At 48.1% G+C, this 25,631-nt stretch overlaps 2 protein-coding genes across 2 annotated transcripts; both read right to left on the minus strand.

Annotated features, from left to right (window-relative positions):
• Window positions 1-26: 26 nt before the first annotated feature.
• Window positions 27-10,633, minus strand: gk5 (glycerol kinase 5). Its single transcript, XM_023798106.2, has 16 exons — window positions 9,942-10,633; window positions 9,713-9,806; window positions 9,516-9,591; window positions 7,146-7,239; window positions 6,922-7,053; window positions 6,779-6,854; window positions 6,616-6,677; window positions 6,384-6,457; window positions 6,007-6,067; window positions 5,789-5,915; window positions 5,285-5,389; window positions 4,663-4,757; window positions 4,344-4,447; window positions 4,195-4,254; window positions 3,977-4,110; window positions 27-871 (listed from the first exon to the last, which is right to left on the minus strand). The coding sequence occupies exons 1-16, from the start codon at window positions 10,047-10,049 to the stop codon at window positions 672-674; spliced, it is 1,602 nt and encodes a 533-aa protein (XP_023653874.2). The 5' UTR covers window positions 10,050-10,633; the 3' UTR covers window positions 27-671.
• Window positions 10,634-10,708: 75 nt separating this feature from the next.
• xrn1 (5'-3' exoribonuclease 1) lies at window positions 10,709-24,748 on the minus strand. Its single transcript, XM_072704033.1, has 42 exons — window positions 24,527-24,748; window positions 23,115-23,347; window positions 22,928-23,025; window positions 22,733-22,842; window positions 22,539-22,649; window positions 22,266-22,351; window positions 22,091-22,178; window positions 21,475-21,643; window positions 21,305-21,372; window positions 19,579-19,716; window positions 19,423-19,492; window positions 19,237-19,342; window positions 19,065-19,154; window positions 18,838-18,994; window positions 18,619-18,738; window positions 18,361-18,530; window positions 18,159-18,276; window positions 17,992-18,084; window positions 17,762-17,862; window positions 17,549-17,680; window positions 17,305-17,467; window positions 17,093-17,206; window positions 16,825-16,923; window positions 16,610-16,725; window positions 16,390-16,536; window positions 16,229-16,318; window positions 15,854-15,989; window positions 15,645-15,701; window positions 15,369-15,501; window positions 15,220-15,289; window positions 14,956-15,148; window positions 14,754-14,831; window positions 14,585-14,677; window positions 14,367-14,483; window positions 13,732-13,809; window positions 13,424-13,543; window positions 13,236-13,347; window positions 12,987-13,120; window positions 12,673-12,786; window positions 12,510-12,606; window positions 12,079-12,221; window positions 10,709-11,857 (listed from the first exon to the last, which is right to left on the minus strand). The coding sequence occupies exons 1-42, from the start codon at window positions 24,599-24,601 to the stop codon at window positions 11,567-11,569; spliced, it is 5,028 nt and encodes a 1,675-aa protein (XP_072560134.1). The 5' UTR covers window positions 24,602-24,748; the 3' UTR covers window positions 10,709-11,566.
• Window positions 24,749-25,631: the final 883 nt, after the last annotated feature.

The raw sequence follows: 25,631 nt of genomic DNA on the forward strand, positions 1-25,631 counted from the left end.
TAACATTCAAACAATGGGGCATTGAATCAAAATGTTTCACTGATTTTAATGATGTTAAAAATTCGGAACAACCTGAAACACCCTGAACAGAACTGGACACTCTGGCAGAGAAACAGGCATGATGAGGGACAGTGTCATTCACCTGAAGGAGGGTGCAAACACGCAGTCCATCTTCTACAGGAAACCACATTTTTTTTGGCTGAGGACTCATCCCATAAATGCCACTTCAATTGAGCTGTAAACACTGACACTACAGCAGAATCGCTGCTGCCGGGTCTATAGCCTGTGTAGCACCTTCATAAGGTTCTCATTCTGCATGGGTGCCCCAAGTGTCCTTAGAGATCATTCGGGGATCACATGGTTCTTACAGAGTCAAATGTCTCCAAGCAGAGATGCCTTCAGAACATTGGTCACACACAGTGTGTAAACTGCAACACGACAGTGCAGTCATACTGAATGATCTGCATAGTGACATCGCCCCTTTGTTCCCATGAGAAAGATATCTTCGATTAACACAGTTACTTAAAAAAAATGCCTTTCACTGTATTTCTGCAGCTGTTGAGGAATGAGGGGCTGTATACACACCAGCTGCTGGTCATCACGTACAGATTAATTAACACGGGTTAATCAGTAGCTATAGCTGTCTGAGGTTTGGCCTCGGTGCAGTAGTGTCACTGCTGGTCCCCAGGGGGCGCCATCCTCAGCCCAGCAGAACGTTTCGTCAGGTCTTTGCTGTACCAATGCATAGAGCGGTGCACTGCTTTCTCCCATCCCTGCAACACTGGCGTGTAGAGTCGGCGCTCCACCTGTGGCACAAACACCTGCTCGGATTGGTGCAACCGTTTAAGATCCCCCAGACTCTTCCAGAAGCCTGCAGGAGAGAAGGGCCCAACATGGTGGCACAAAAGCCCCCACAGGGCAGTGAGAAACACCGCATGACACTATACTCAACACTGCACATGTATGCACATTATCAGGGGTAGATATCACCACTGTCCAATGAACAACACTCATCTCCAAAAATCTAATATTTCAGGAGCATGAAAAACATTTTCTCTGAAACTATTTTGCAAAATAAACCAGAAAAATTGTAATGCGTCTCCCTTTGCACCACAAACAGAAACCGATCTTCACACAGCCATCAGTGAATGATTTAGCGTTTTAAATGTACTACTACGGCGATTGTAGAGCTTATCACGCATTCCAATGGCGCACAATTACTTCGAAATTAGTCTCCCAGTTCACTATATTCCAAGAACTCCGAAGGTTATCAACAACTAGTTTAAATGTTTGGAAATAACATAGTAAGATAAAGCTCTGATTATCTAGCTATCAACATTAAGTTGTTAAAATGAGTAATAAAAGTAACCGATACAGGGGACCATCATGAAAACAAATGTTAACTAATACAAATATAAATAGTTTTCATACAAGAGGTGTAGCGTATTACTTTACCTTGGCAGCAGTATCCGATTCAAACAAACAGCAGTGCAAACTTTCTTCAGGTTTCTAGTGACAACCATCGATTTAAGTAAATTATCTGACACTAATGTTGATGAGTAATTAGTTTTCAATCGTGGTGTTGATTTACACCCCTATGCGATCTCATTTGAGAGCTCAATTGCGATCGTTCCCTCAATCCCTATGCGACCTCATTCTTGCGTGAAAATGATTCTGCCATGTTTGCATTTGCGGGGAGATCCCTTGCTTCAAGCCAAAGGCCTCCCTCTTTCTCCCGAAGCAATTTCAATAAATGACAGGACTGTGTTACATTACGCAACAGGAAGGGGGGGGGGAGGGGGCAGAAGACAGGTCTTATAATAAAGGGCAAACAAGGTTTCTCTTTAGCATTTCTAACATTGGGAAATCAGTTTGTTAAAAACCAGTAAAGTGCCCTTTCTTTTAACAAAGTTAATTTGACAGACCCATTTCAGTAACGACCTTACAGTTAGTAGGGCACTGATGAGGACATTTTGACGGATAACGGTAACTGATACATTTTTGTCTAAATATATTTGGGGCTGCTGCTGGTGAAAACCCATGAAGGGAAGAGGAGACCCAAATGCAGAGCAAACAGGTAACCAAAACACTAAAGGAAAGGCCAAAAAATCCTGGGAAGTGAAGGGAGAGGCAGGCCCTCATCCAGATGCGGGGATATCGGAACCAGCGCTCACGAGGGGATCAGGATACACACACTGGGCTGGGGGTCAGGAGGTCAGCAATTACGCAAAACTGAAACTACAGCGAACACAGCTGTTAGTACCTCCGTGAAAGCGGCCAGGTGAGGAGGAGATATGGCAGCGGACAGCGACTGGGATTAGGGTTGGACGTATAATATAGATTACGGATCAATACAATTTTTCCCTCCTCATTGGTTATTTTCCAACTATATCAATATAAATCGAAAAAATGCGTAAAGACTTTTCATTGTTAGTAACAGCTAATTCTATTTACAAAGGGTCAAACTGCGCTATCGGATTAAAAAACAAACACACAAAAAAAAATATTTTTCTCCTGCCGTTCTGCGATAAAAACATCCCACGAAAAAGATGACGCACACTGCATGTCCACTGTGTGCACAGCTAAAACCTAGCCAAATAAACATGCTTGCGTTCCTTGCTAAAAATGCGTAAACTGGTTACCGTTTAAGTTCCTCATCTGGCGATAGCAGTTTGCCTATATATTTAATTAATGAGAGTGTACTAAAACATACAAACAACTATGATGGTTATTGTTATTTCTACGCTCTGCAGTTTCTTTTGGGCATCGTTTACTTTCGTTATACAATAATAACCACTGTCGGTGCACTGTTTATTTGGTCAGTATTTCCTGCTCATGTGCTAGACCTGCGTTAAGATCGTAAATCTTCCTGTTCAGTATCTATGCCCTGCCAAATAGAAACTAAATATTGGTAAAACTGTTCTAATGGAATTTTAAACAAACAATACCTTTGCATTGCTTGTGAATGGAAATGCAAAATAGGCTACATACACATGTTTTCGATCACGTGTTTTGATATTATCAGTAATCTAGACATTTTTTGTGGCAATAATTGATAATGCAAATTCAGATACTGGCCCAACCCCAATTGGGATCCATCCTCACAGCATAACAACAATAATAAGGGGCTTTTTTTTCTGAATTCTCATTTTTTTACCTGATCCATTCAATATTTATATTTGCCGATTCCGAGTACCAATCCAATCTATTAATAAGTTCTTACGAACACATACGAATAGAGTAGGCATCGGTGCATTCTTCTTCTGAGTAACCCTTGTAGTTTCACAGTATTCTTCCTTATGAAACTTCTGGAAGTGCCTAATCAGATTTGCTGTATTAAACGACACTCTGTTGCTACCTCTTCAGGGAAGGATGCCATTGCAAACATCACAGGTAGCTGTTTGGCTACTTCGAGTTTCCAGTGTATAATGTTACTCCACCCTTGACATCTTTATAGTCTGTAATTTTAAGCCTCGGGCCTCAGGTTTACTGCAGCATGTGACGGAACCTTACAATCTGTGGTACTGATGCAAACTGGGTGGATTAGGGAAATGAAATAGATAAGCTTTAGATTTGGCTGGATTGACTCTGAGTCTGATCTTTGGTATCAGCTCAGCACATCACTGATAATAATAATAATAATAATGCTCAACAGTCGTGATTCTTAATAATTCATATTTTACCCAGAATTCTGCAGTCGAAGTCAACGCCTTTTCCAAACAAGGGGACACTTACTGGACACCTTTCAGCATCCAGTGGAGGTACTAGTTGAACAGACAACTTCATAAAACATCTGGTCATGCGTTAATAAGATGTCAAACGCTCACGGTAGACTGAGGGGAATGCGGATATTACATCTACAGTAAAAGTCATCTTCTAAAGTGGACATAGGTAGATTTCATTGGACAGCAAAAATATATTGTATATGTCTAATCAAACATAGAAAAACAAAGGTATGTATATAACCAAATCTTACCGACTACCAGCCCTGCGATGAAAGCCGCTCCCATGCTGGACATGTCGAAATGACTTGAGCGCTCCACTTTCTTCCCCAGCAAGTTGGCGGTTATCTGCATGATGAAATTGTTGGTGCTGACTCCTCCATCCGCCCTGAAGTCGCACGTACACGCACGTCACAGGCAGCCCGGCCTCGGGAACCTCCGAGCCCTGGATCTCATAGCCGGCCGCACCTACCTGATCCTGGTGATGGGGATTCGAGTTTCCCGCAGCATGATGTCGTAGAGCTGCTTGTTCCTGAAAGAGCGGCACCAGGCTGTGACTGGCGACCGAGGCATCGCTGCGGCCAAGGCGGCCCTCCGGGTCACGTGGCATACGTTACCCACCTGAACGCTACGGACTCCAGAATCGCCCGGACGAGGTGGTTCTTGGTGCTGGAAGGTTTAAGACCCATGAAGGAGGCACAAGCCATGGGGTCGTTGAGTGGAGCCTGGGAGACACACACACACACACACACAGGAAAGCAGTGAGTTGAAAGGAAACACCCCAGCTTCAGTCAATGTTGAGAAGTAGGAGACTAACCAATGACTTACAAGAATGCTGGCCAGGTGAGCAGAAGGAAGGGAAGGAGTTAATGCACAAAACCAGTAGCAGCAGCAGGAGAAGGTGACCAGCAGATAGACACCCCATGCATGTCGCACATACCTGCAGGCCACTGAAGGACGGCACAAAGCACACCCCGTCTGAATCCTCCACGCTGTTTGCCATCGTCTCAGTTTCCTTCACATCTGAAAAGAGCTCTGTGTGTGGAGGGAACATGTGATGTGATGACATCACTTCCTGTTAAACACGCACAGCTCGGCGGCTCCAGCAATGACTGACGAGCCTCCAGCAGTAAGAAGCAGCCTGTTATCACTAATGATTCATAACCAACAGGATTATTAAAAAATAAGGATACAACAAATTTACACAAATGCAGACTTTTGCAACAGGCATCTCATTAATATTTTAGGTGCACTACTAATCTGCTTACCAAAATGTGGGCATAAGTAAACGTCGATATAGCACCAAAAAGCCAGCACCCAGATAAATGTTTCATCCATCATCTAAAGCCCTGGTGATTATTGCGCATGCGCCATACAATTGGCATTACATCGCGACGTGATCGCGACAGCCCTAACTCAGAGCGGTGCAGCCGTCAGCCATCGGATACGAATGCGCAGAAACAGCCAAATCGAAGTTCAACAGGTAATATTGCTGCAGCTTTTTATGAGGGCAGCAGCATCGCAGTTTGAGGACTGTCCCCCCCCCCCCCCGCCACACTCACCCAGCTGCTGTGCCCACTTGATAGCTGTCCCAGTGTCAGCTGAATTGCCTTCAGCCAGGTAAACCACATCTGGCCCAATCTTCCAGCCCACCAAGGGATAGAGCCCTACACACAGACACACGTATTATAACAAAGAGAACAGTAAGTCCTCGCCCCCCCGTACCGTGAATGTGTCTGGGATTCTCCCATCTCGTACCTAGGGTGACCACCTAATCCATGTCACACTATGAGCTACTTCAGCTTTTACGAACTACTTTAAAGCTGAAAGGGTTCTGTGCTCTGCTAAAATGTTTGGTTAGTTCCTAGATTGAAAGACTCATCCAGCTGTTTCGCATTAACATTACTGACACATATGCATGATTATAGGAGACTGACCAATCAGCATACCGCAAGAACCCAGTGCTTAAGTGAAATCTTGGTCCTTTTAATTGAAATGTATGAAATGGTAGTTTACAAATCCTGTTGTAGCTCCTGACATGGATTAGGTGGTCACCCTACTCGTACCCGCCACAGAGGTGTGTGGCTTGCTCCCCGTGTTGATGTCGATGAAAGTTCCAGTTCCCATGGTGATCTTCACATCTCCCGTATCAAAGCAGCACTCCCCAAACATGGCTGCCTGTTGGTCCGCCACCTGGAGGAGAGCAAGCGCAGCAGGCAGGGAGTTGGAACGTGGCGACGGCTCAGCGGGATGGACTCTGAGGCTCCACACCTGCCATACTCACGACACACATGATGGGCAGGGACGTGCCGAAGATGGTGGGATCCGTGGAGCCAAAGTTATGACTTAAGGAAACAGAAGATACGTTTCTAATTAATGAATTGAGCAGAAACTATTGTGAAACACAATGTCAAGTAAGAAAAGTCTAGAGTCACACAGCACAGTCTTGGGGCAGCATGGGTTAAAGGCATTGCTCAAGAGCCCAACTGTAATACAATTACTCAGCAGACCACATGACTTAAACTCACACCCATCCGGACACACAAACAGACTGTTAACCGATTGAGTTCTCTCGCCACAAACTGACCATTTTATATTAATCACATTACACTTTTCAAGCAAATGTGTGCGTCATGCTGGAAACACTGACAGATCACTCACCCAGTGTCCTGCACGGTGGGTAAAATGGACAGCGGCAGGGACACGAGGGAGCACAAAAAACTACTCCAACACATCTGCAGGGCAAAGGCAAGGGTGACAGGCCTCAGCCAATCACACGCCATCATACTCAGGGAGCACACCAATCAGGATGCAGCGAAGCGGCTGGCACAGTTTTGTGGCCGTTTTGTGAAGCATTCTGGGTGCTGGCGCTCAGAGAAACAGAAAGGCCCACCTGGTATGAGTCGAATATCCCTGTCGAACTTGCGTTGGAGTAGTCTGTAGCATGGACCGCACCTGGATTACAATGGAGAAGCTGACACATATGAGCAGGTTTCACCTCTTCTCAGGTGTCATGTAATACTTACACACACACACACACACACACACACACCTACCTTTTGTGAGTTTGAAGAGCAGCCAAGTGTCGATGGTCCCAAAGCAGCACCGGTTCTCCTGTACAGCTTTACACACCTGAGCAGAAACAACAGTCATGGCACGGCGTCACGGCACGCACGGCACGGAGTCATGGCACGCACACCTGGCTATAGTGCTGCAGCACCCAGACCAGCCGGAAGGTGACGTGCTGGGTGTTGAAGACCACGAGGCTGGCCGCCTGGAAGCGCTTCTGCCTGGTCAGGAAATACAGTACCTTCATCACCCCATGGACAGCCTGGGGACAGAGAAAGCGAACGGATGCTCAAAGCGACCCCCACGCCCAGGTGAGCTGAAGCCCCCGCGCCACTCAAGCCTCAGGGAACGCACCTTCATTGTGCAGGACTGGTTCCATGACCGGACAAGCTCCGCTGCACGCAGGTCCTGCCAGGTAATGAAGTTGTGGAAAGGCTCACCTGTCCACCTGGGGGGCAATACAGGAGACTTCTACACGACCATCTGCAGTCTAGCACTAGGTTTCCTAAACCTACGCAAATCTACGTAAAATCCCCTCGGCCCGAGCTCGCGTTGAGAGGCCATTAGCTCCATTGTCCTCCTGCTTTTGTAGTGCAAAAACACTAGTTACCTGTGAACCCTGCCACATTTGCATTTCTTTACCGCCACTGCTGCTGGCAAGCTTGCCATTTCTATACAAAATATCCCACACTCTGACTGACCCACAAATATGAAAGACACAATTTCACAAAATATAGAAACACAAGTGTTTTATTTGTCAAAAATAGACTGAAAACAGAATCAATAATAATAATAATAATAAAAGAAGTAAAAAAAATTCTCAGTCCCTCAGTTCCTCTTCATCATCTCAGTGGTTTCATAGTCAGTGTTTGCAGCGTTTGCAGACCCAGTAACCTCCGTACCTGTATTTGGCGCAGGTGAATTTGCAACACTTTGCGCAGAGATATCTGCTGCGATTCCTGTTGCAGCTCTCTTGTACCTGGCACTGAGTTGTCTGAACAGTTCCTGGCACAGCAGCAGCAAATGATGCAGCAGCTGCAAAAGCTTCCCTCTCTGCCTTTTTTTGCAGCGATTTGTGGCGATCTCGGACATCTGGAAATGCTTCACTAGGAACTGTATTGAGAGTTTCACTCCAGGACAACACATGACCGTAGATGAACAGCTGTTCCCGACCAAGGTTCGTTGTCCATTCACACAGTATATCGCATCCAAGCCGGACAAATTTGGAATCAAGTTCTGGATGGCGACGGATTTGAAGACCAAATACGTCTGCAATGCGTCCCCTTACTTGGGAAAGGACCCCAATCGTCAGAAGGGGGAGAGCCTGGCAGAGAACGTGGTCATGAGTCTGATGGAGCCATTTCTGCATGATGGGAGAAATGTCACAACAGACAATTTCTTCACCTCACTGTCGTTGTCACACAGACTGCTTCAGCGCAAAACCACACTACTGGGCACGATGAATAAAGCTCGTCGTGAGCTTCCTCCATCGGCAAAGGACACTGCAGGCCGAGAGAAATTCTGCACGTCAGTGTTTAGAAGCGGCAGTGTCTCCTTGCCAATCTATGCACCAAAAAAAAAGAAAACTGTGTGTCTTCTGAGTTCCTTGCACCGAGACGTGATGATCGGGGATGGCATAAAGAGGAAACCCAACACGATAACAGACTACAACCATATGAAGGTATGTGAATGTGCATATAATTTTATACCAGTGCTAAAATGTTTCCTGATATGTACTATACAGGCCTATATCGGGTAGAAAAAAATATACCCATGTCTCTCTCTCTCTCTCTGCTTTTACAGTGTGGTGTAGATGTGTTGGACCAGATGGCACGCAAGTATACAGTACGAACAGCAACACACAGGTGGCCAGTAGCCGTATTTTATAACATGCTGGACCTGGCGGCGGTGAATGCCTATGTTCTGTACAAGGCGTGCACAGGGTGGAAAGGCAAAAGAAGATCATTTCTGAGTTTTCTAGCCACGGAACTCCGTAACCGATTCATGCTGCAAAAGGCAATGGAGGCAGAGAGGGAAGCTTTTGCAGCTGCTGCATCATTTGCTGCTGCTGTGCCAGGAACTGTTCAGACAACTCAGTGCCAGGTACAAGAGAGCTGCAACAGGAATCGCAGCAGATATCTCTGCACAAAGTGTTGCAAATTCACCTGCGCCAAATACAGGTACGGAGGTTACTGGGTCTGCAAACGCTGCAAACACTGACTATGAAACCACTGAGATGATGAAGAGGAACTGAGGGACTGAGAATTTTTTTTTACTTTTTATTATTATTATTGATTCTGTTTTCAGTCTATTTTTGACAAATAAAACACTTGTTTTCTATATTTTGTGAAATTGTGTCTTTCATATTTGTGGGTCAGTCAGAGTGTGGGATATTTTGTATAGAAATGGCAAGCTTGCCAGCAGCCGTGGGGGTAAAGAAATGCAAATGTGGCAGGGTTCACAGGTAACTAGTGTTTTTGCACAACAAAAGCAGGAAGACAATGGAGCTAATGGCCTCTCAACGTGAGCTCGGGCGGAGGGGATTCTCACCAGAAAATAAAAAGCTCAGTAAACCTAGTGCTAGGGGCTACAAGCTTCAAGAAGGAAGCTGGGACAAAGTGTGTGGCTCCCTGCTCAGCGAGATGCTGAATTTAAGACCTCGGCGTAAAATGTATCTGCATCACACGGCAGGCAGGGAATCGCAGCCATCGCTCCAGCGCTCACCTGTCCCAGGTGGTAAAAGTTGCTCTCTGCGTGGAGATGCCCAGGCCTGCCACATGGCGCATCTGCACACCGGAGTCTGGTCAGGTGGAAGGACAGAAAGCCAGTCAGCCGTGAGAAAGAGAAAGTGAAAGAAAAAGAAGAGAGAAAGAATGCAGCCCGTGAAATTCCCCCGGAGGTACCAGAGGATTGGGACCCACCGCGAACGGCGCCTTTAACTACGTCCACGAAACAGCGCCACAGCGCTTCGGGATCGAGCTCGACCCGGCCGGGCTCCGGGTACAGCGGCGACAGCTGTCAGTCCGTATAAACAGTCAAAAAGTAAAAATACACAGTTGACGAAATAGTTAATGTACAGCGGCGATATAAAAAACCTATAAACAAAGTTATATAGTTAGAGGGTGAATGAGAGTGACAGCCCGGACTCACCTCGGCTCGGCAAGATCCCCGCACCCGGCCTTCCCCGTCGTAGACGTGACTTCTAACCAAAGTGCTGCCCACGTCCACCGACACGATGTAGCTCCGCCGCGGGGCCATCGCCGCAAATCGAAACGGGCTCCGTATCTGTATTCACAGACCGGTTGGGCAAGCTGACATCCGCGACGAGACGCAGCGCCTCCATGGGGTGACGTTACACTAACCCGAGGCAAAGGCTGAGTGACTTGTTCATTTATCACGAGATCGATGGTTCCGATTAATGATTAAAAAGACAACGCATGGCACCGGTTAACACGGAGGCCGATCGGACTGAACGCCAACGTAACGGGCAGCGATCCAGTTAGCTCCGCTGCTAACAGCCGCCTCACCCAGTTCGCCGGCACCTAATTAATTCTGAATGCTATATAACCCTCCCACACACACGGACAGACACAGCCTGATTCTGTAGCATATTTCTACTTCATTATCATCATCATCATCATGAACTCGGTTATTACAACTGAAAGTTTTTTTTCTTAAAATGACAACACCGTTCAATGATTAACGGTGTAAACGAGGTTTGGCGTCTCGTTTACTATAGAAAACTAAACACAAAGCATCAACGAAAGCAGAGTTACTTGTAAAGTTCGATTCGCAACAATTAAAATCCCGCGAACTCACAGGAATTCACTTTGTACGGCAAGCGCCGAGGGGATGAACACGTTAGGCGCTGAATCGCACGGTAACGCCAATCTTCAAATGAGTCACAGGAACGTCTGTTAGATCACCATGAAATGTACAGATACATAGCAGGATGGCAAGACTTTATTTCCAGAAACATGAAAGTATACAAAACGTATTTTCCATTGATAAACGATTCAGATTCAAGGGCAAATAAATGGTGCACGGATACATTTCATTAATACTTTAAAACATAATTGTGTCTTTAAAAGTATTTTTTCTCCTGCCAGGTGATCAGAAATAAACTACAAATTCATTTTTAAAGCAATGTAAAGTGATGCGAAGCAGCATACAAGTTCGAAATCCAGCTGACCAACAAAAGCATGCCTCTGTGTTTATAGCTGCCAGGACATTTAACGTGGCTAAACTGAAACTGGCATGTCTGCATTATTTGATGAGAGAAAAAAATAAAGTAAAATTACACACACAGAGTGCCTACTGAAAGATCAAGTGGCAGGAGATACAGAAGATGCAGGTCTTTCCCCAATTATACTCAGGACTCCAGCACAGAGCATCAATCTGCACAGGAGGGCAGAAAAGCCATTTTAGAGCAGCAAAAACAGGGAGACATGCACCCAAACATATTAGTAAAAAGAGTAAAATGTGCACCGATACAAAACTTTTTTTCTTTTTGCTGCCTTAGAAATGTCTGGATTAAGAACAAATAAAAGTCAGGTTGTCGTGCCAACGGGAACACAAAGCAGGTGAAGATTAGATTAAGTGGAAGTTGGTTAATAAAATGAACCTCCAGGTGGACCCAGGCTGTCTCCAAAAACAGCTCTCATGATAGAAACAGGAGACAAACAAGGTCCTGCGAACTGTTCTTGGTCCCGTTGTGCATCTGGTGAGAAACTAAAATACTTTTTAAAAGAACAACCCATCTTGGAGGGGGAATCTTATTCAGAAACCTTTGCAGCATCAAAGTTCACCGCCAGCTTCCTGGGTTTCCTCTTGGAGGCGGAGCCGGGGGTGTGGTGGGTAGCGTTCTGCCTCGGCGTCCGGGGCGTCCTGGGCCCGTCTTTCCTCGAGGGCTCTGGGGGAGCTGGGTGGTCGGTCGAAGGCAGCGCATCGCCCGCTTCAGCCTGGGAGGGGAAAGGGGGCGCCATGCCCTGCCCCCCCATGTACGAAGGGCAGAAAAAATCTCTCGTCTCCTGGGCTTTTCGATATGACACACGATTCTTTGTTACCTGTGTAGGATGCAGACGGCGTGCGACAGTGTGAGGAATGAGCGGCTCAGTTAGCCAGCCATGCCCCTCGTGAGATATTCCACAATTACGTCATCATTCACAAGGACGGCACCCAAGCACGAATTCTCCAGGCTACGCGATGCCAAGACGGGGCACAGCTACCCAGGCATTCACACACCAACAGTGACCTCTCTGCACCCACAGCTGACACAGACTCATACCTGCATGGGGACGAACTGGTTGTGGGACCCAATTGGGATAGAGGGAGGAGGGGGACGAGCTCCTGGAAATGTCCCCTGGAAGAAGGGTGGAGGCTGGTGGGGGACACAAGCCCCCCACTGCAGAGGCGGCATGAGCAGGCTCCCTGGGTGGGGAGGTTTATAGGTGAGTCAAGTCATTGGACAGACAGACGGGCAGGGGCACAGACAGACAGACAGACAGACAGACAGACAGACGGGCAGGGGCACAGACAGACAGACAGACAGACAGACAGACAGACAGACAGACAGACGGGCAGGGGCACAGACAGACAGACAGACAGACAGACAGACGGGCAGGGGCACAGACAGACAGACAGACAGACGGGCAGGGGCACAGACAGACAGACAGACAGACGGGCAGGGGCACAGACAGACAGAGATCACACACTCACCGGCAGGTTGGCCAAATACAGCGGGCAGGGGAGCTGGTGGCAGTGGCCGGATGGGCTGCATGCCATTAAAGATCGGCTGGGCCAGTGGCAGTGAGCTCTGCAAGGGGATGAATGCATCACACACGCAACTACACCTAGAAAACACTCGCAGGGGTCTCCTTACCAGTCGCTGCAGGGCAAACATGGCTGCCTTCTCCTGGGCTTCGCAGTCAGACTGGCACTGAGGCCCGTGCACCACGAGGCCGTTAGCAAGCTTCACCTTGCACACAGACAGGCCCTGGGAGAGGGAGACAGAGGGATACATATCTATGGTGCTGAGGTCATTTCCTTTCCCATTGCATATCTATGGTGCTGAGGTCATTTCCTTTCCCATTGCATATCTATGGTGCTGAGGTCATTTCCTTTCCCATTGCATATCTATGGTGCTGAGGTCATTTCCTTTCCCATTGCATATCTATGGTACTCCCAACTTTGTACCTGTTGGCTCCTCATAAGGGTAAACTCTGGTAGAGCCATACCCAACCCAACAGAGGTGTGGGCGAGCTGTGATGCAATGGTGCCCATGGGTAACTGGGCAGCCATGTCTCCTTGGGACTTGTGGATCCGTGCAGCTGCACAGGAGGAAGAACAGGAACCACAATCATTACCAGGTAAGTCGGATCTCTGCTGATGGTGCATCAGAAAGAGTTGCACTGCGCGAGCACACGCAGGCATGCACAAACGTACCAAGTTTCTTGGTGGACCTCTTACGCCCTCCCTGCCCACTGGTCTTGGCAGAGTCAGGGGCAGAACAGGAGCTGTCAATCTTCAGCATCTCCTTCAGCATCAGGGTGCCCTTCTGCAGGGAGGACAGGCTTCAACATGAACATTCACGGACAGCTTAGAGTAGAGGCTCTGGGCAGATTCTTCCTTACCACAGCGAAGGACTGTGGAGACAGTGGCTCTTCTGTGGTGACGGGCGGCTGGCTGGGGGCGGCATAGGACGAGACCTCAGGGCCCTTGGAGATCTTCAAGCCAGACAGCAACTCCTCGAACTCCAGGGAGGCAAAGTATCAGTTATCACACACTGCCTGCAGAAGAATGTCATCTACGTGTGCCTATGCTTCTGTGTGTGTGTGCGCGTGTGTGCGTGTGTGTGTGCGTGCGTGTGTGTGTGCGTGTGTGTGCGTGTGTGTGTGTGTGTGCGTGTGTGTGTGTGTGTGTGTGTGCGCAAGTCCCACACCTTGTTGGGAGGCATTTCAGAGGAAAACAAGTTCAAGTCTTCATTTCTCTTTAATACTCGAATATTTCCAGGTGGACCCTAAAAACAGCGAAAGAACATCACTCAAAAGGTGCACAAGCACAGGCACAGATGTGCGCGGACACAGGCGCACGCAGACACAGGCACAGAAGCACAGGTACAGACGTACACACAGGCATAGACGCACGCAGACACAGGCACAGACGCACGCAGACACTGGCACAGACGCACGCAGACACTGGCACAGACGCACGCAGACACTGGCACAGACGCACGCAGACACAGGCACAGATGCACACACAGGCATAGACGCACGCAGACACAGGCACAGACAAACGCAGACACAGGTACAGACGCACGCAGACACACGCACAGACACACGCAGACACAGGCACAGACGCACAGGTACAGACGTACACACAGGCACAGACGCACGCAGACACAGGCACAGACGCACGCAGACACAGGCACAGACGCACAGGTACAGACGTACACACAGGCATAGACGCACGCAGACACAGGCACAGACGCAGACACAGGTACAGACGCACGCAGACACAGGTACAGACGCAGACACAGACGCACACACAGGCACAGACGCACACACGGTTACATACAGGCTTGTAGGGAGCCTGGTTGCCCTGGGGTTCCATTCTTTGGCTCCTAGCTCCCTCTCTGCCCTTCCTGACTTGCTGGTTTTGCCCTTCCAATTGCCCCATGTTGCTCTTCCCTGCCTGGATAACAAACGCACATGTATACACCTGGAATTCACGCACAGCCCACATCATGTTACAGGCAAAACACAGGAAGTGACACGGATAGGAGTGGGACTTACACTGTCCTGCCAATGAGCAGGCGGTATCTGGGGCATTCCAGACCCCTGCAGAGACTGCCAGACGTTACTAAACTCCTGATCCCCCCCAGATCCCTGTGGGAGAAGCCAAAGCAGGAATAAACACACAGATACTTACAGCGAGAAAACACACATGCACTCACACACCTACCTTTGCTATGTTCTTCTGACCATAAGGCTTGTTCCGGTTGCCCTGAGTTTCCGGCCTGGCACCGTGTCGCCCATTCTGCTGCCATTAAACCAGTAGAGGCATGAGTCAGTTAGGGAAGGGAGTTCAGGGGTAGGTGCGTGCGTGCGTACACACACACACACACACACACACACGCACACACACACACGCACAGCACGGTTACCTGCATGGGTACAAATGGTGAGCGAGGAGAGTGGTTAAGGCCACCCAGCTGGTCCCTGTGGGCGTGGTTATTGGTGGTAGGCTGAGGCTTGACGACTGCAGTCAGCTTGTGGGATACAGTGTCCATGCGCGTGCCGTGGCTCAGGCTGATTAAGGCACTGGGGGGCAGGCGGTAGCCGTGGCCCTGAGAGCACCTGAGGGGCGGAGTCACAGCTCAGCCTCAAACATAGGGGCGGGGCCAAAAGGACGGGTGCCGGGCACATACCTTATGGTGAGGCCTCCAGGGAACTCCTCATCAAACATGACCTCATACAAGACCTCCAGCTCTCTGTCAGCTGCCCGACACACAGGGGAGTAGCAATCAGTCTCATTTCAGGGGGAGGGAGACGCAGGGATGACGCACTGATTACTCACCCCCCTTAATACCGATTACTGTCCCCCGGAGTCCAAGCGGGACGGTGAAGTTCTCTCGCACGTTCACCACGCGGTCAAAGAGGCGAAACTCGGCTTCGGGGTCAGGCAGGACACCATGCTGCTCCTCCAGAGGCTGAACACACGTGTACACAGACACGGGGAATGGGGTTAGGGTGACAGTTAGAATATACATACGCAAACACAGACACAGGGAACAGTGACGTCCAACACACACACAGTTACCCTAATAGAGAAACACATGCTAGCCCTACTTACCCTGAAGAGTAAGTGAGGCTTCACCGTCACACGAACTTTCTTGCTGCTTTTATTAAGCTGCCAGAAACAGGGGGTGGGTGTAAGAAATGACTGATAAAAAAACACAGCCAATAGCATTCTTATATCCATATGCCACATCCAGATGATTGGTGGGGATTACGCCATTAAGCAGGCCATCCTGTCATGTTACCAGAGTCACCTCACCCTACCTTGGACTTCATCAATTCATCCTCGATCTTCTCTACGATGCCGCTGTCTAGAATCTGCAGGTCACACGACGTGCGTGTGGTAGAGCTCACTGGGTGGGTTTTAAGCCAAGAGACGATCTCCTGGACCTTTGCAGCCCTGCCCAGTGACATTAAAATCCTCATCATTATCATGGCTTTCAGGCAAATTCCTCAGCCCCCCCAGCTCAAAAGCACGGCCGACTACACACTTCTTGGGCAGCAGTTATAGGCTGGAGTGGGCAAACTCTTAAGGAGGCCACAGGGAAGAGGATCAAGATGTTGCTTATAAGTCTCATGAATCACGGCATTGACACGTGACAGCAAGCACTCAAGACAGGAGGAAAAATGTCCCCGTACCCGTTTCCATCTTCTCCAGGCCAAATGTCATCTTCGTAGAAGACATCATCATGACTGTTCTTTGACACATAGTTGAACACCTCCGAGAACCTGAATGACAAGAGTGTTTTGATGACGAGCGTGACATCACCAAAGACTCACACAGAGGCGAGCGGACAGACCTCTCCAAGTACTCAGCAAGTAGCTCCTGTACAGCTATGGAGTACAGCCACTCCTTGTCCGTCCTCTTGGTGTAGCCGGCCACCTCTTCATTCTTCTTGTTGAACTTGAGGTTCAGGCCCACGTTGATCTTGTGCTCCCCATGCGGACTGCGGGGTGGAGCACGATCGAGTCAAGCGCCGGCCAGGAGAAAGGTACGCGAAGCCACAGAGACACACTCACTTCTTTTTGGAACCGCGGCCGATGAAGATGCTTCCAGAGAATCGGGACACCAGGTAGCTGGTAATGCCCAGCCGGGACGCCAACACGTAGCCGGGACTGTACTTCACAGAGTATCTCTGCGGGAGGAAAGTTCTAAGCTCATCAATGCTGCTTTAGGGGGGGGGGGGTGGGGGAGTTGGCAGAAAGCCAGTGCAGGAATGCGGGACATAACTCACATGCTGGTTCTGTATTAAGGCGTCCAGATGAGGTTCACACGGCACCGTGAAGACAACTCGAACTCGTCCCTCGCTGATGACATCAGTGGAATCCTGCACCTGAAAAGCCATTTCAGAATGAGGGACACAACCCTGGTGCTAAGGTTGCCACCATGACCGTGGCGACTGAGGACCTTCCTGGGGTGGGATTCCATCACGCAAGGTTGCCAACAGGTGGACAACAGAAACCGGGACCAAGGATCATTGTAGTACTTGCAGCAGAACTAACCTCTCCCATACAGCCATAATATGGGTTTCCCACCATGAAGACCGTGCAGCTGACTGGAAAATGCTCCCCCAGCGTCTTCAAGTGAGGGAAGGATGATTCAAAGGCCATTATGTCCTGCCAAAACCAAAGAGACACTCTGCATTTCTGGAGACGATAACAGCAACCACTCCACCCGACCCCGTTCCTCCACCTGACAATGGCGCAAACATTACCTTGACGATGGTCTGGTAGGGAAAAGGCAGGACCTGCTTGGCCCACTGCTTCTCCAGCTGGACCCGACCGTCTGGACAGGGCTGGTACCTGCGGCCGGTCAGCAGCTGGACGTGCACTACCAGCATGACGTCATTGATGACGATTCCCTTTCGCTTGCCGTAGCTGGGGAAGCAGAAGACAAGGTTACCGGGCCGCCTTTCACCCTAGGGGGGGGGGAGAAGGAGCGAGGTGACGAGCACGTACTGCTCCGTGAGGCCCTGCACGTCTTTCACCCAGTCTTTCTGCTCCTTCTCGCTCAGCAGGACCACCTTGGTTGGAGGTGGCGTTTGGCTCAGGTACAGCTTCTGCAATCCCAGAGGCTCCTCCAAGAAGAATCTGCAGAGCAGAAGCAGCCGGTGAGCCCAGGGGGGGGCGCCATGGGGGCGGGGCGATGCAGGACAATGATGATGCTCTTACTTAGTCTCCCCGTCGGATACGGCGACGACGCGTGCTTCTGCTAGGTGAGGCCAGTTAACAAATATCGCCTTTCCCAGAACCAGGGCCGCCACTGCTTCCACCTGAGGACAGTGCAGGTCTCAGTACTTCCTGCCACACCCCCCATAACACTCCACCCCTGGCCACACCCCCTGGCCACACCCCCTGGCCACACCCAAGCACTGCCTGGCCACGCCCCCAGGCAGCCTCACCGGCTCCTCCTTAGATGGCAAGATGTCCAGCATCATGTTCTCTCCTCGGCTGCTCTGCTGAAACACTACCACTCCGTTCTTCTTCTTATAGAACTGGGGAGAGACGGGTCGGTCAGTGTGAGGACAGGCAGCCCGGCGTCCCAGTAGGGCGTGGATGGGGCATCTACCTTGTGCCGGATGTGCTTGAGGGTGGGAAACCCGCAGAAGTACAGAGTGCTGGGGTCCAAGCGCCGAGCCACATGCCCTGTGGGCACCTGCCAGGCGTCCAAGGGTATCAAGGTCTCTCTGGAAATGAACAGTTATGTTACTGGCACTGAGAACCAGTGTGCACATGCATGCATGTGTCTGCAAGAGAGCATGCCCACAGACCTGACATGGCAGTGAACGATGTCTGGGAAGGTCCCTGGCAGCGGGGATCTGTAGTTGAAGTCCTGGTCTCCGTGATAGCGGCACAGGGCACACTCAGAGTGCCTGTTCCTCGCCTTCTCCTCGCCACTCAGCAGACTAGTGTAAGGCTCCATGGCAGCAAGCAAGCGCTTCTGTTGAAGGACAGAAGGATGGACAGGAGATCTCGGCATGGAGAAATGCAGGTACCCTGTTTTCAATCTATGTGGTGGGATCTCTCACCTCGTCGATGAAGGGAATGAGAACCACAGCCTCCCAGTCCTGCTGCTTGCCATTCAGGTCCATCTTGAAGTCGAGAGGGTAGTAATCTTTGATGGGGGAGCTCTCTGATGTCATCAGGTGCTGGGGGAGTGTGTCAGCAGTGAAGGAATGAATTCTCCTTCAGCAAACCTGTGTGTGTGTGTGTGTGACAGAGAGTGTGTGCCTGTTTTCTGGCTGTACCTGGTAGCACTGGGGTAGCAGGTCCTTACTGGCTTCAGGCAGCACTCCCAAGAGCTGCTGGAAGGGCATGAATGGCGCCCCCTTCTGGAAGGTCAGCTGCACATCAGCGATGTTACGAATGTCAGACAGGAAGGGAGCATAGTGGGACGGGTAATACCTAGGGTAGGAGGACAGGTAAGAGGCTGACAGGAGCAGACCGAGTCGGGCGTTGATGAAGACTTACTCACCAGCCCCATGACTGAACTCCGTGGTAGTAGTAGTGAAGAATCCACTGAATTCCCTCCACGTAGCACCATGCCTGGCTGGCCAGGAATTCACTGGAAAGACGACAGACCTGCACTCAAACACTGTCAGCAGGCGGCGCGCGAGGGAGAGTCGGTGGTTCGGCAGGTGACTCACTCAGACACCAGCTCCACCCCCATCTTCGTCATGTAGTATGATCGCTTGTACTGGCGAAACTCCGTCTCGAACATATCGTCGTCCTCGCCGTCCTCCTCCGAGCATTCTGGGGCACGACGGAAACCAGGAAGTCAGGAGGGCAGAAAAGGGCAGAAAAATCAGCATGCGTAAACTCACACAAGGTACCTTTGGTGGGGGGGCCGTCGGAATCCTGTCCCCCATCCAGAGCAGCCAGACAGAGAGCACCTTCAGGCACCTGAGTGAATAGGACACAATGATGAGACTCACCTACTGTGGATGAGCAGTGCACTACATGGCCAGACGGGGGCTCCACCTCCCCACCTTTTTCTTCTTTTTGCTGTCCCGCCCCCGAGCTTCTTCTGCTGCCAGGCCAGCCGCCTCGTTCAGGTACTTGTTCCCCACCTTGCTCTCAAACCATTTCAGATCCACGAAGACCTCGCTGAAGTGCTCACGGTCGAACTGAAAGTCAGGAGGAACGAGAGCTTTCGCTGCCAAATCCCAACACCGGAACAGTAAAATCTCAGCATCTGCAAGCTAATAAGCATTCACCATACTTAAAGATCTGAAGTCGCTGCTGATTAGTTGTCTAACGTAATGTTACATGTCATAGAGGCCGGAAGGAAAAACGTATGCCCAGAGACAAACTTGCGAACTGGTTCGTGTGTGCGAGTTGTGGTTTTTTTGTCACACGGTGTAAAAAATGCCTAAGAAATCAAAACTGTGGCTCCACAGGGTTCCAGACTACAGCAACTTAGTCGCATCTTGCGACCATTTTAGGTGACAGGGCGACTAAAATTTATAACTAAGCGCACCAGTGCAACTTGCAAATATGCCCCCATATAGTGACTGACCACATCGCTGTATATCACATGAAACACCCGGAGAAAGCAAGTGTATGTATATGTGTATGTGTATGTATATGTATATGTGTATGTGTATGTGTATGCATGTGTGTCTGAAGTGCTGGAATGTGCCAGCGCTTATTAGCAGGATAACGTTACGTCGTTTTTTTTATTGTGGGGGAAATGAAAGCTGTCTGCTGGACAGATTTGTTATAAATTATAAACATGTTGTGGAGTGGCATGGTGGTGCAGTGGTTGACACTGTCGCCTCATACCTCTGCTGGCATTCCGTGTGTGTGAAGTTTGCATGTTCTCCACATGTCACTGTGGGGTTTCTTCCAGGTGCTGAGGCTGATTGGAGATACCAAATTTTTTGTGTGTGTGTGTGTGTGTGTCTCTCTCTCTCTCTCTCTCTCTCCTTGGGTTGTTCCCCATGTGTGTGTGTGTGTGTGTGTCTCTCTCTCTCTCTCCTTGGGTTGTTCCCCAACTTGTGCCCGTAGCCTCCAGGATAGGCTCCAGACCCCCCCCGTGACCCTGAACAGGATAAGTGGTTCCAGAAAATGGATGGATAGAATATGTCACAGGTCGTATAAGTAAAATATAAACGAAAGGCTATGTCCCGTTATGGTCGCAATCGATCCCCCTGAATAACTAACAAAACAACCTGTTCAAATAAAAGATCGGTGCTGTAACGTTTAATGTATTTTTGTTGAATTTGATTTTGTGTGTGTGTGTGTGTGTCTCTCTCTCTCTCTCTCTCCTTGGGTTGTTCCCCATGTGTGTGTGTGTGTGTGTCTCTCTCTCTCTCTCCTTGGGTTGTTCCCCAACTTGTGCCCGTAGCCTCCAGGATAGGCTCCAGACCCCCCCCGTGACCCTGAACAGGATAAGTGGTTCCAGAAAATGGATGGATAGAATATGTCACAGGTCGTATAAGTAAAATATAAATGAAAGGCTATGTCCCGTTATGGTCGCAATCGATCCCCCTGAATAACTAACAAAACAACCTGTTCAAATAAAAGATCGGTGCTGTAACGTTTAATGTATTTTTGTTGAATTTGATTTTAAACATATTGCCATCAAAGAAAGTATTGTTCAGGAACCAGTATAAAAATCGTGGTATCCATGTTTCTGGTATCAATTTTTTTTAATAATGTCCAGGCCTACTTTCTGCAGTGATCGGGACACTCCAGTGGACGGAGACTCACCTGGGAAAGTGTCTCCAGATACTTCTCGAAGTTAGCCAGGTTCAGGTTCCCGTTCTCATTGAGATAACCTGGTGACACATATGCAGAGTGAACCTGAGCACCTGTGGAGATTCACAGCGGAGATGGATCGGCAGCATGCCGAGCAGCAGCCTGTGGATGAGCGAACCCACCTCCGAGTTTGGGCAGCACGTTGATGTAGGTACGGTACAGCAGGGGCAGAGCGTCCTGGTCGATGTGCAGGTGAGGTAGATGAGGAATGAAGTCGTTTCCCACCAGGAAGCCCATCAGTACCCAGTCATCAATGATTCGCTCCAAGTCGTAATCAAATGTGATCCGATTCTGCTCAAACAATGCATCGGTGGATCAATCAATCCATGGCAATAAAAGGGATGCTTACCCTGGTACTATCCTTAGTATCTGCCCCAATCTGAGGGCTAATACTGTGTTCTGTTTACCTTGGAGGTCCAAAGTCGAAGCTGGGAATGACGTCACACCCAAGTTAACTGCATGCCAGTACAACAATTCGGAAAGCCATTTCGCAATACCAGTTCTAGTCATGTTCATTATTAGCGACATCAATAGATAACAATGCATTACATGGTATTATGCATGTACAAACACCATAGCAACAAGTCCACAGATAGAAGTTGGACAGTACTGTGTGTACAACCAGTTCAATGAGACAACATTCTGTTGATGAAGGGCACAGCCAACTTTAATTCTGAGGTCTGGGTATAATATAAGGCTTCCAAGTGAACGACAGTGCCAAAGAGCTAAACTGTTCACCTTCAGTGCAGAGAACTCATAGTCAATGTATTCCCTCATGAGGGACAGGTGCAGCAGGTGGAACGTGGTCTCCTCAGGAGCTGTTATCCTGAGACAGAAACAAGGTGACCCAGCTTGTGCAAAATCACGTGGAACATCAGATCAGCGCTTTTAGTTTCACAACAAGTCTGCATACCTTTTCTGAGACTTTTTACCCCCGAAGCGAACCTCTTCTCTCAGCAGAGAAAAATGCGGTTGGTGGCTGACCAGCCCAAGCATGATCTACAGCAGGGAAACACTTTTTTACCCAATCGGAGAGCTGCATCACCCACATTACAGAGGCCAATCAGAGAGCTGCACTACTTATCTACAGAAATGCACTTATTTCTATACAAGAAACCCAACTAATAAGTAAACAGTCCATGCTCAAAGTATGCAAGGAGTATAGTGACCACTTATGATGACCTACCAGGTCAGCATCTAGGCCATACAGACAGTGTCTAGTGTTTGCATCATAGCTCGGCTTGGCAGTCTCCGAACGAAGAAACTCCATGATCTTGTGCTCTCCTTCTCCAGGCGTCTGATCAGATATATAGGCGTGTTTACATGAGGGTCACAAGTTAAGCTAGCGTCAAGTAAAGCAGTGCCCTGCCCCACACTCACCTCGTGGCCAGAGAGATAGACGCTGACTCCCTGCCATAACTTGTCCGATGACAGTTTGCTGTGGACAAAATATTTCAGCTGGTTCTGGAGTCTGGCCATGAAATCTGTCCCTGCAGGAAAAGATGCTTTTGTTCTTAGCAGCAAAGTCAGAGCCAAAATGAGCACCATCCACAACAACTCAAATATCTACAATACCTGGGGTGATGCAGTTGGAGTCAAACCTTGCTTCCGTTGGGAGCACTTCACCCTTCTCTAGTGCCTTCTTAATCTTATCCTCAGCCTCTTTTGCTGACCTTAACAAGTACAACAAGAATAGATACTTTTCAGACAGAATCGCAGAACTCTCCGATTCCACACGTTCCCATCAGACCCCCAGAGGTACCTAAATCGTCTTCCTCTCTGCTGGTTCATCTTTGCCCGTGGAGCCACACCATCCACGGCCATAAAGAACACCTTGCGTGGCTTGATGATGCGAAAGAGCACCTCCAAGTAGTGGAAAATATCTGCGAAGATCTTTTCCTCCGAGATACGAAAGTGCACATCTTCATCATTAGGGTGGGAGCACTGATGGATGATGCCATTCATGTCCAAGTAGAGGTTGTCAAATTCAGGAATCTAGAAAAGGAAAGAATAAACATCTGACATCATCAGACCAGGAGCCTAAAGAAACACAAAAGCACCAAGTACAAGGATCTCTTTCGCGAAATAATCCTGCATGATTAACGCCTAATAAGAACATAAGAAGATAAGAAATTTACAAACGAGAGGAAGCCATTCAGCACATCAAGTTAATTTGGGAAGAATTCAACTAATAGCTCAGAGTTGTTAAAATCTTACCTAGCTCGGATTTAAAGGAACCCAAGGTTTTAGCTTGCACTACACTAACAGGAAGACTATTCCATACTCGAACTACAGGCTGTGTAAAGAAGTGCTCTCTCAAATCCATTTAAAAAAATATTCTCCCGCTAATTTCCACCTATGGCCATGAGTTCTTGCATTTGAACTAATATTGAAATGACTATTTGGTTGGACAACATCCAGACCTGTTAGAATCTTATATACCTGGATCATGTCCCCCTTTAGATGATATAAATACACTGAATTAATTATTTAATATAAAATATATATTAAAGTATTTATACTTAAATATTTCATATGTAAACAAGAGGGAGTATAACTGTGGTCTCTCATTTGGCATTTAATTCGCAGCTATTACTACAGTGTAGCAAAACCAGAGCAGGAGGTCACAGTATCCCAGCCCGTTAATACGAGGCATTTTCGGCAAAAGAGCACCCGAAAAGTCAAAGCCATTTTTTTCCACGGTCACTGCAATCGCCTTTGTCGTTGTCATTTGCGTCGTGTTTTGTAAACTACTTTGTAAACTTATTTTGCGCAGTATTTGTAATTCTTCCGATGCGTTAAATTCATCTGTACATATTCGACATCCTAATCTTTCTGCCATCTGATTATAACGGCGTAGACCCTAAATTATACAAATAATTAGCTATATAACGAAGCAGCTTGAACACACCGTTAATCATCTACCGAGAAGCAGTAGCCAAATGACCTGTAAAGTCAACTGCTAGTTCGAGGGTCAACCTTACCAAACGTCTGGCTCACTACAGACAAAAAAAAAGTTTATATTATTGCATGACAGACAATGTAGCCGAGGTTAAACACCTAGGTTAGGTGTGTTTTGCCTTTTAAAGATGCCGGGTATTCAAATATTCGGGTTATAATTTATACACCACTGACGGGCCTGCTACTTCACTTAGCCTTAAATCCATAACATACCTGATGTTCCTTGACAACTTCACTGAGACACGGATACCGCTCCGAAATCCATCGGTAAAACTTCGGTACTCCCATCTTAACCCATACAAGTGTTTCAAAATGTATTCAAATGAATTTTTTGAAATCAACAAAAAGGAAAATGGGGTAGTTGCCAAAGTACTTGAATTCCCACAGAATTTCGGGTTTTGTTTCCGTTGATCATGTTACGGTGCAGCGCTAAAATGTGTCCGGGTGGAACATGCAGTAGTATGATATAAATGACACTACTGTACTATTCTGTCAGTGGTGGCTTCGGAACACTGAAGTTGCTAATTCAGCGTGTGTTTTTTGTTCCTACAAGTAATGGGGCGCACGCATAAACTTTTTTCGGGTATATTTATAATTTGTATTGTATTTTTGGGATGGTGCAGTGGTTCAGTATGTAAAACTGAGGTCGTCTTGCTGACCAAAACCCTACAACTAGGTGAATTGGGGTTTATCAGTTGCAACCATGTGGTCGCGATAATATGAACGTTTACTTTTTAAGTGCTTGGTAAAAGTGTGCCAAAGCTGACAATCCTTTTCTCAAATAATCCATCCATCTTCCAGCTGCTTATACTGGCCAGAGTTACATAGATGCCCAGTGCCTGTACCCCAAGCACTTTAGCTGGTAATTAAGGCAGGAGTACCATCCATTTATTTTTGAGTATAATGTAAACATGTTAAACAAGGTAAAACCACTAGCCCTGGCACAGGTGCTTCAAGTGATTGCTTATGGACAAGCTGTCAAGATTTTAAGTAGATTACGTACAATTCGTCGTTCGTAAGTTCGATCTTTTAACAGACGTAGCATTAAGAAGGCTTTGGGAAACTCAAACCTAAATGCGCACCAGGTTTCAGAACACACAGAACTAATTAAGCTATTCTTATCTGCACAATACATTATATGGCTGCTATATTTTCAATGATTGGCGTTCTGTATCAGAGGAAAAGATAAACAGAAAAATATACCTCTATCTTTATACGTCAGAATGTTAAGGACAGTACTTTTCAATAATCAGAATGTAAACTTGGACATTGTAGTTCTAGAGTTCTTTTCCACCAGCCTAAAATGTACACTTAATTC

This window comes from Paramormyrops kingsleyae, chromosome 21, assembly GCF_048594095.1.
Source record: "Paramormyrops kingsleyae isolate MSU_618 chromosome 21, PKINGS_0.4, whole genome shotgun sequence".
In the NCBI taxonomy this organism is placed as follows: domain Eukaryota; kingdom Metazoa; phylum Chordata; class Actinopteri; order Osteoglossiformes; family Mormyridae; genus Paramormyrops; species Paramormyrops kingsleyae.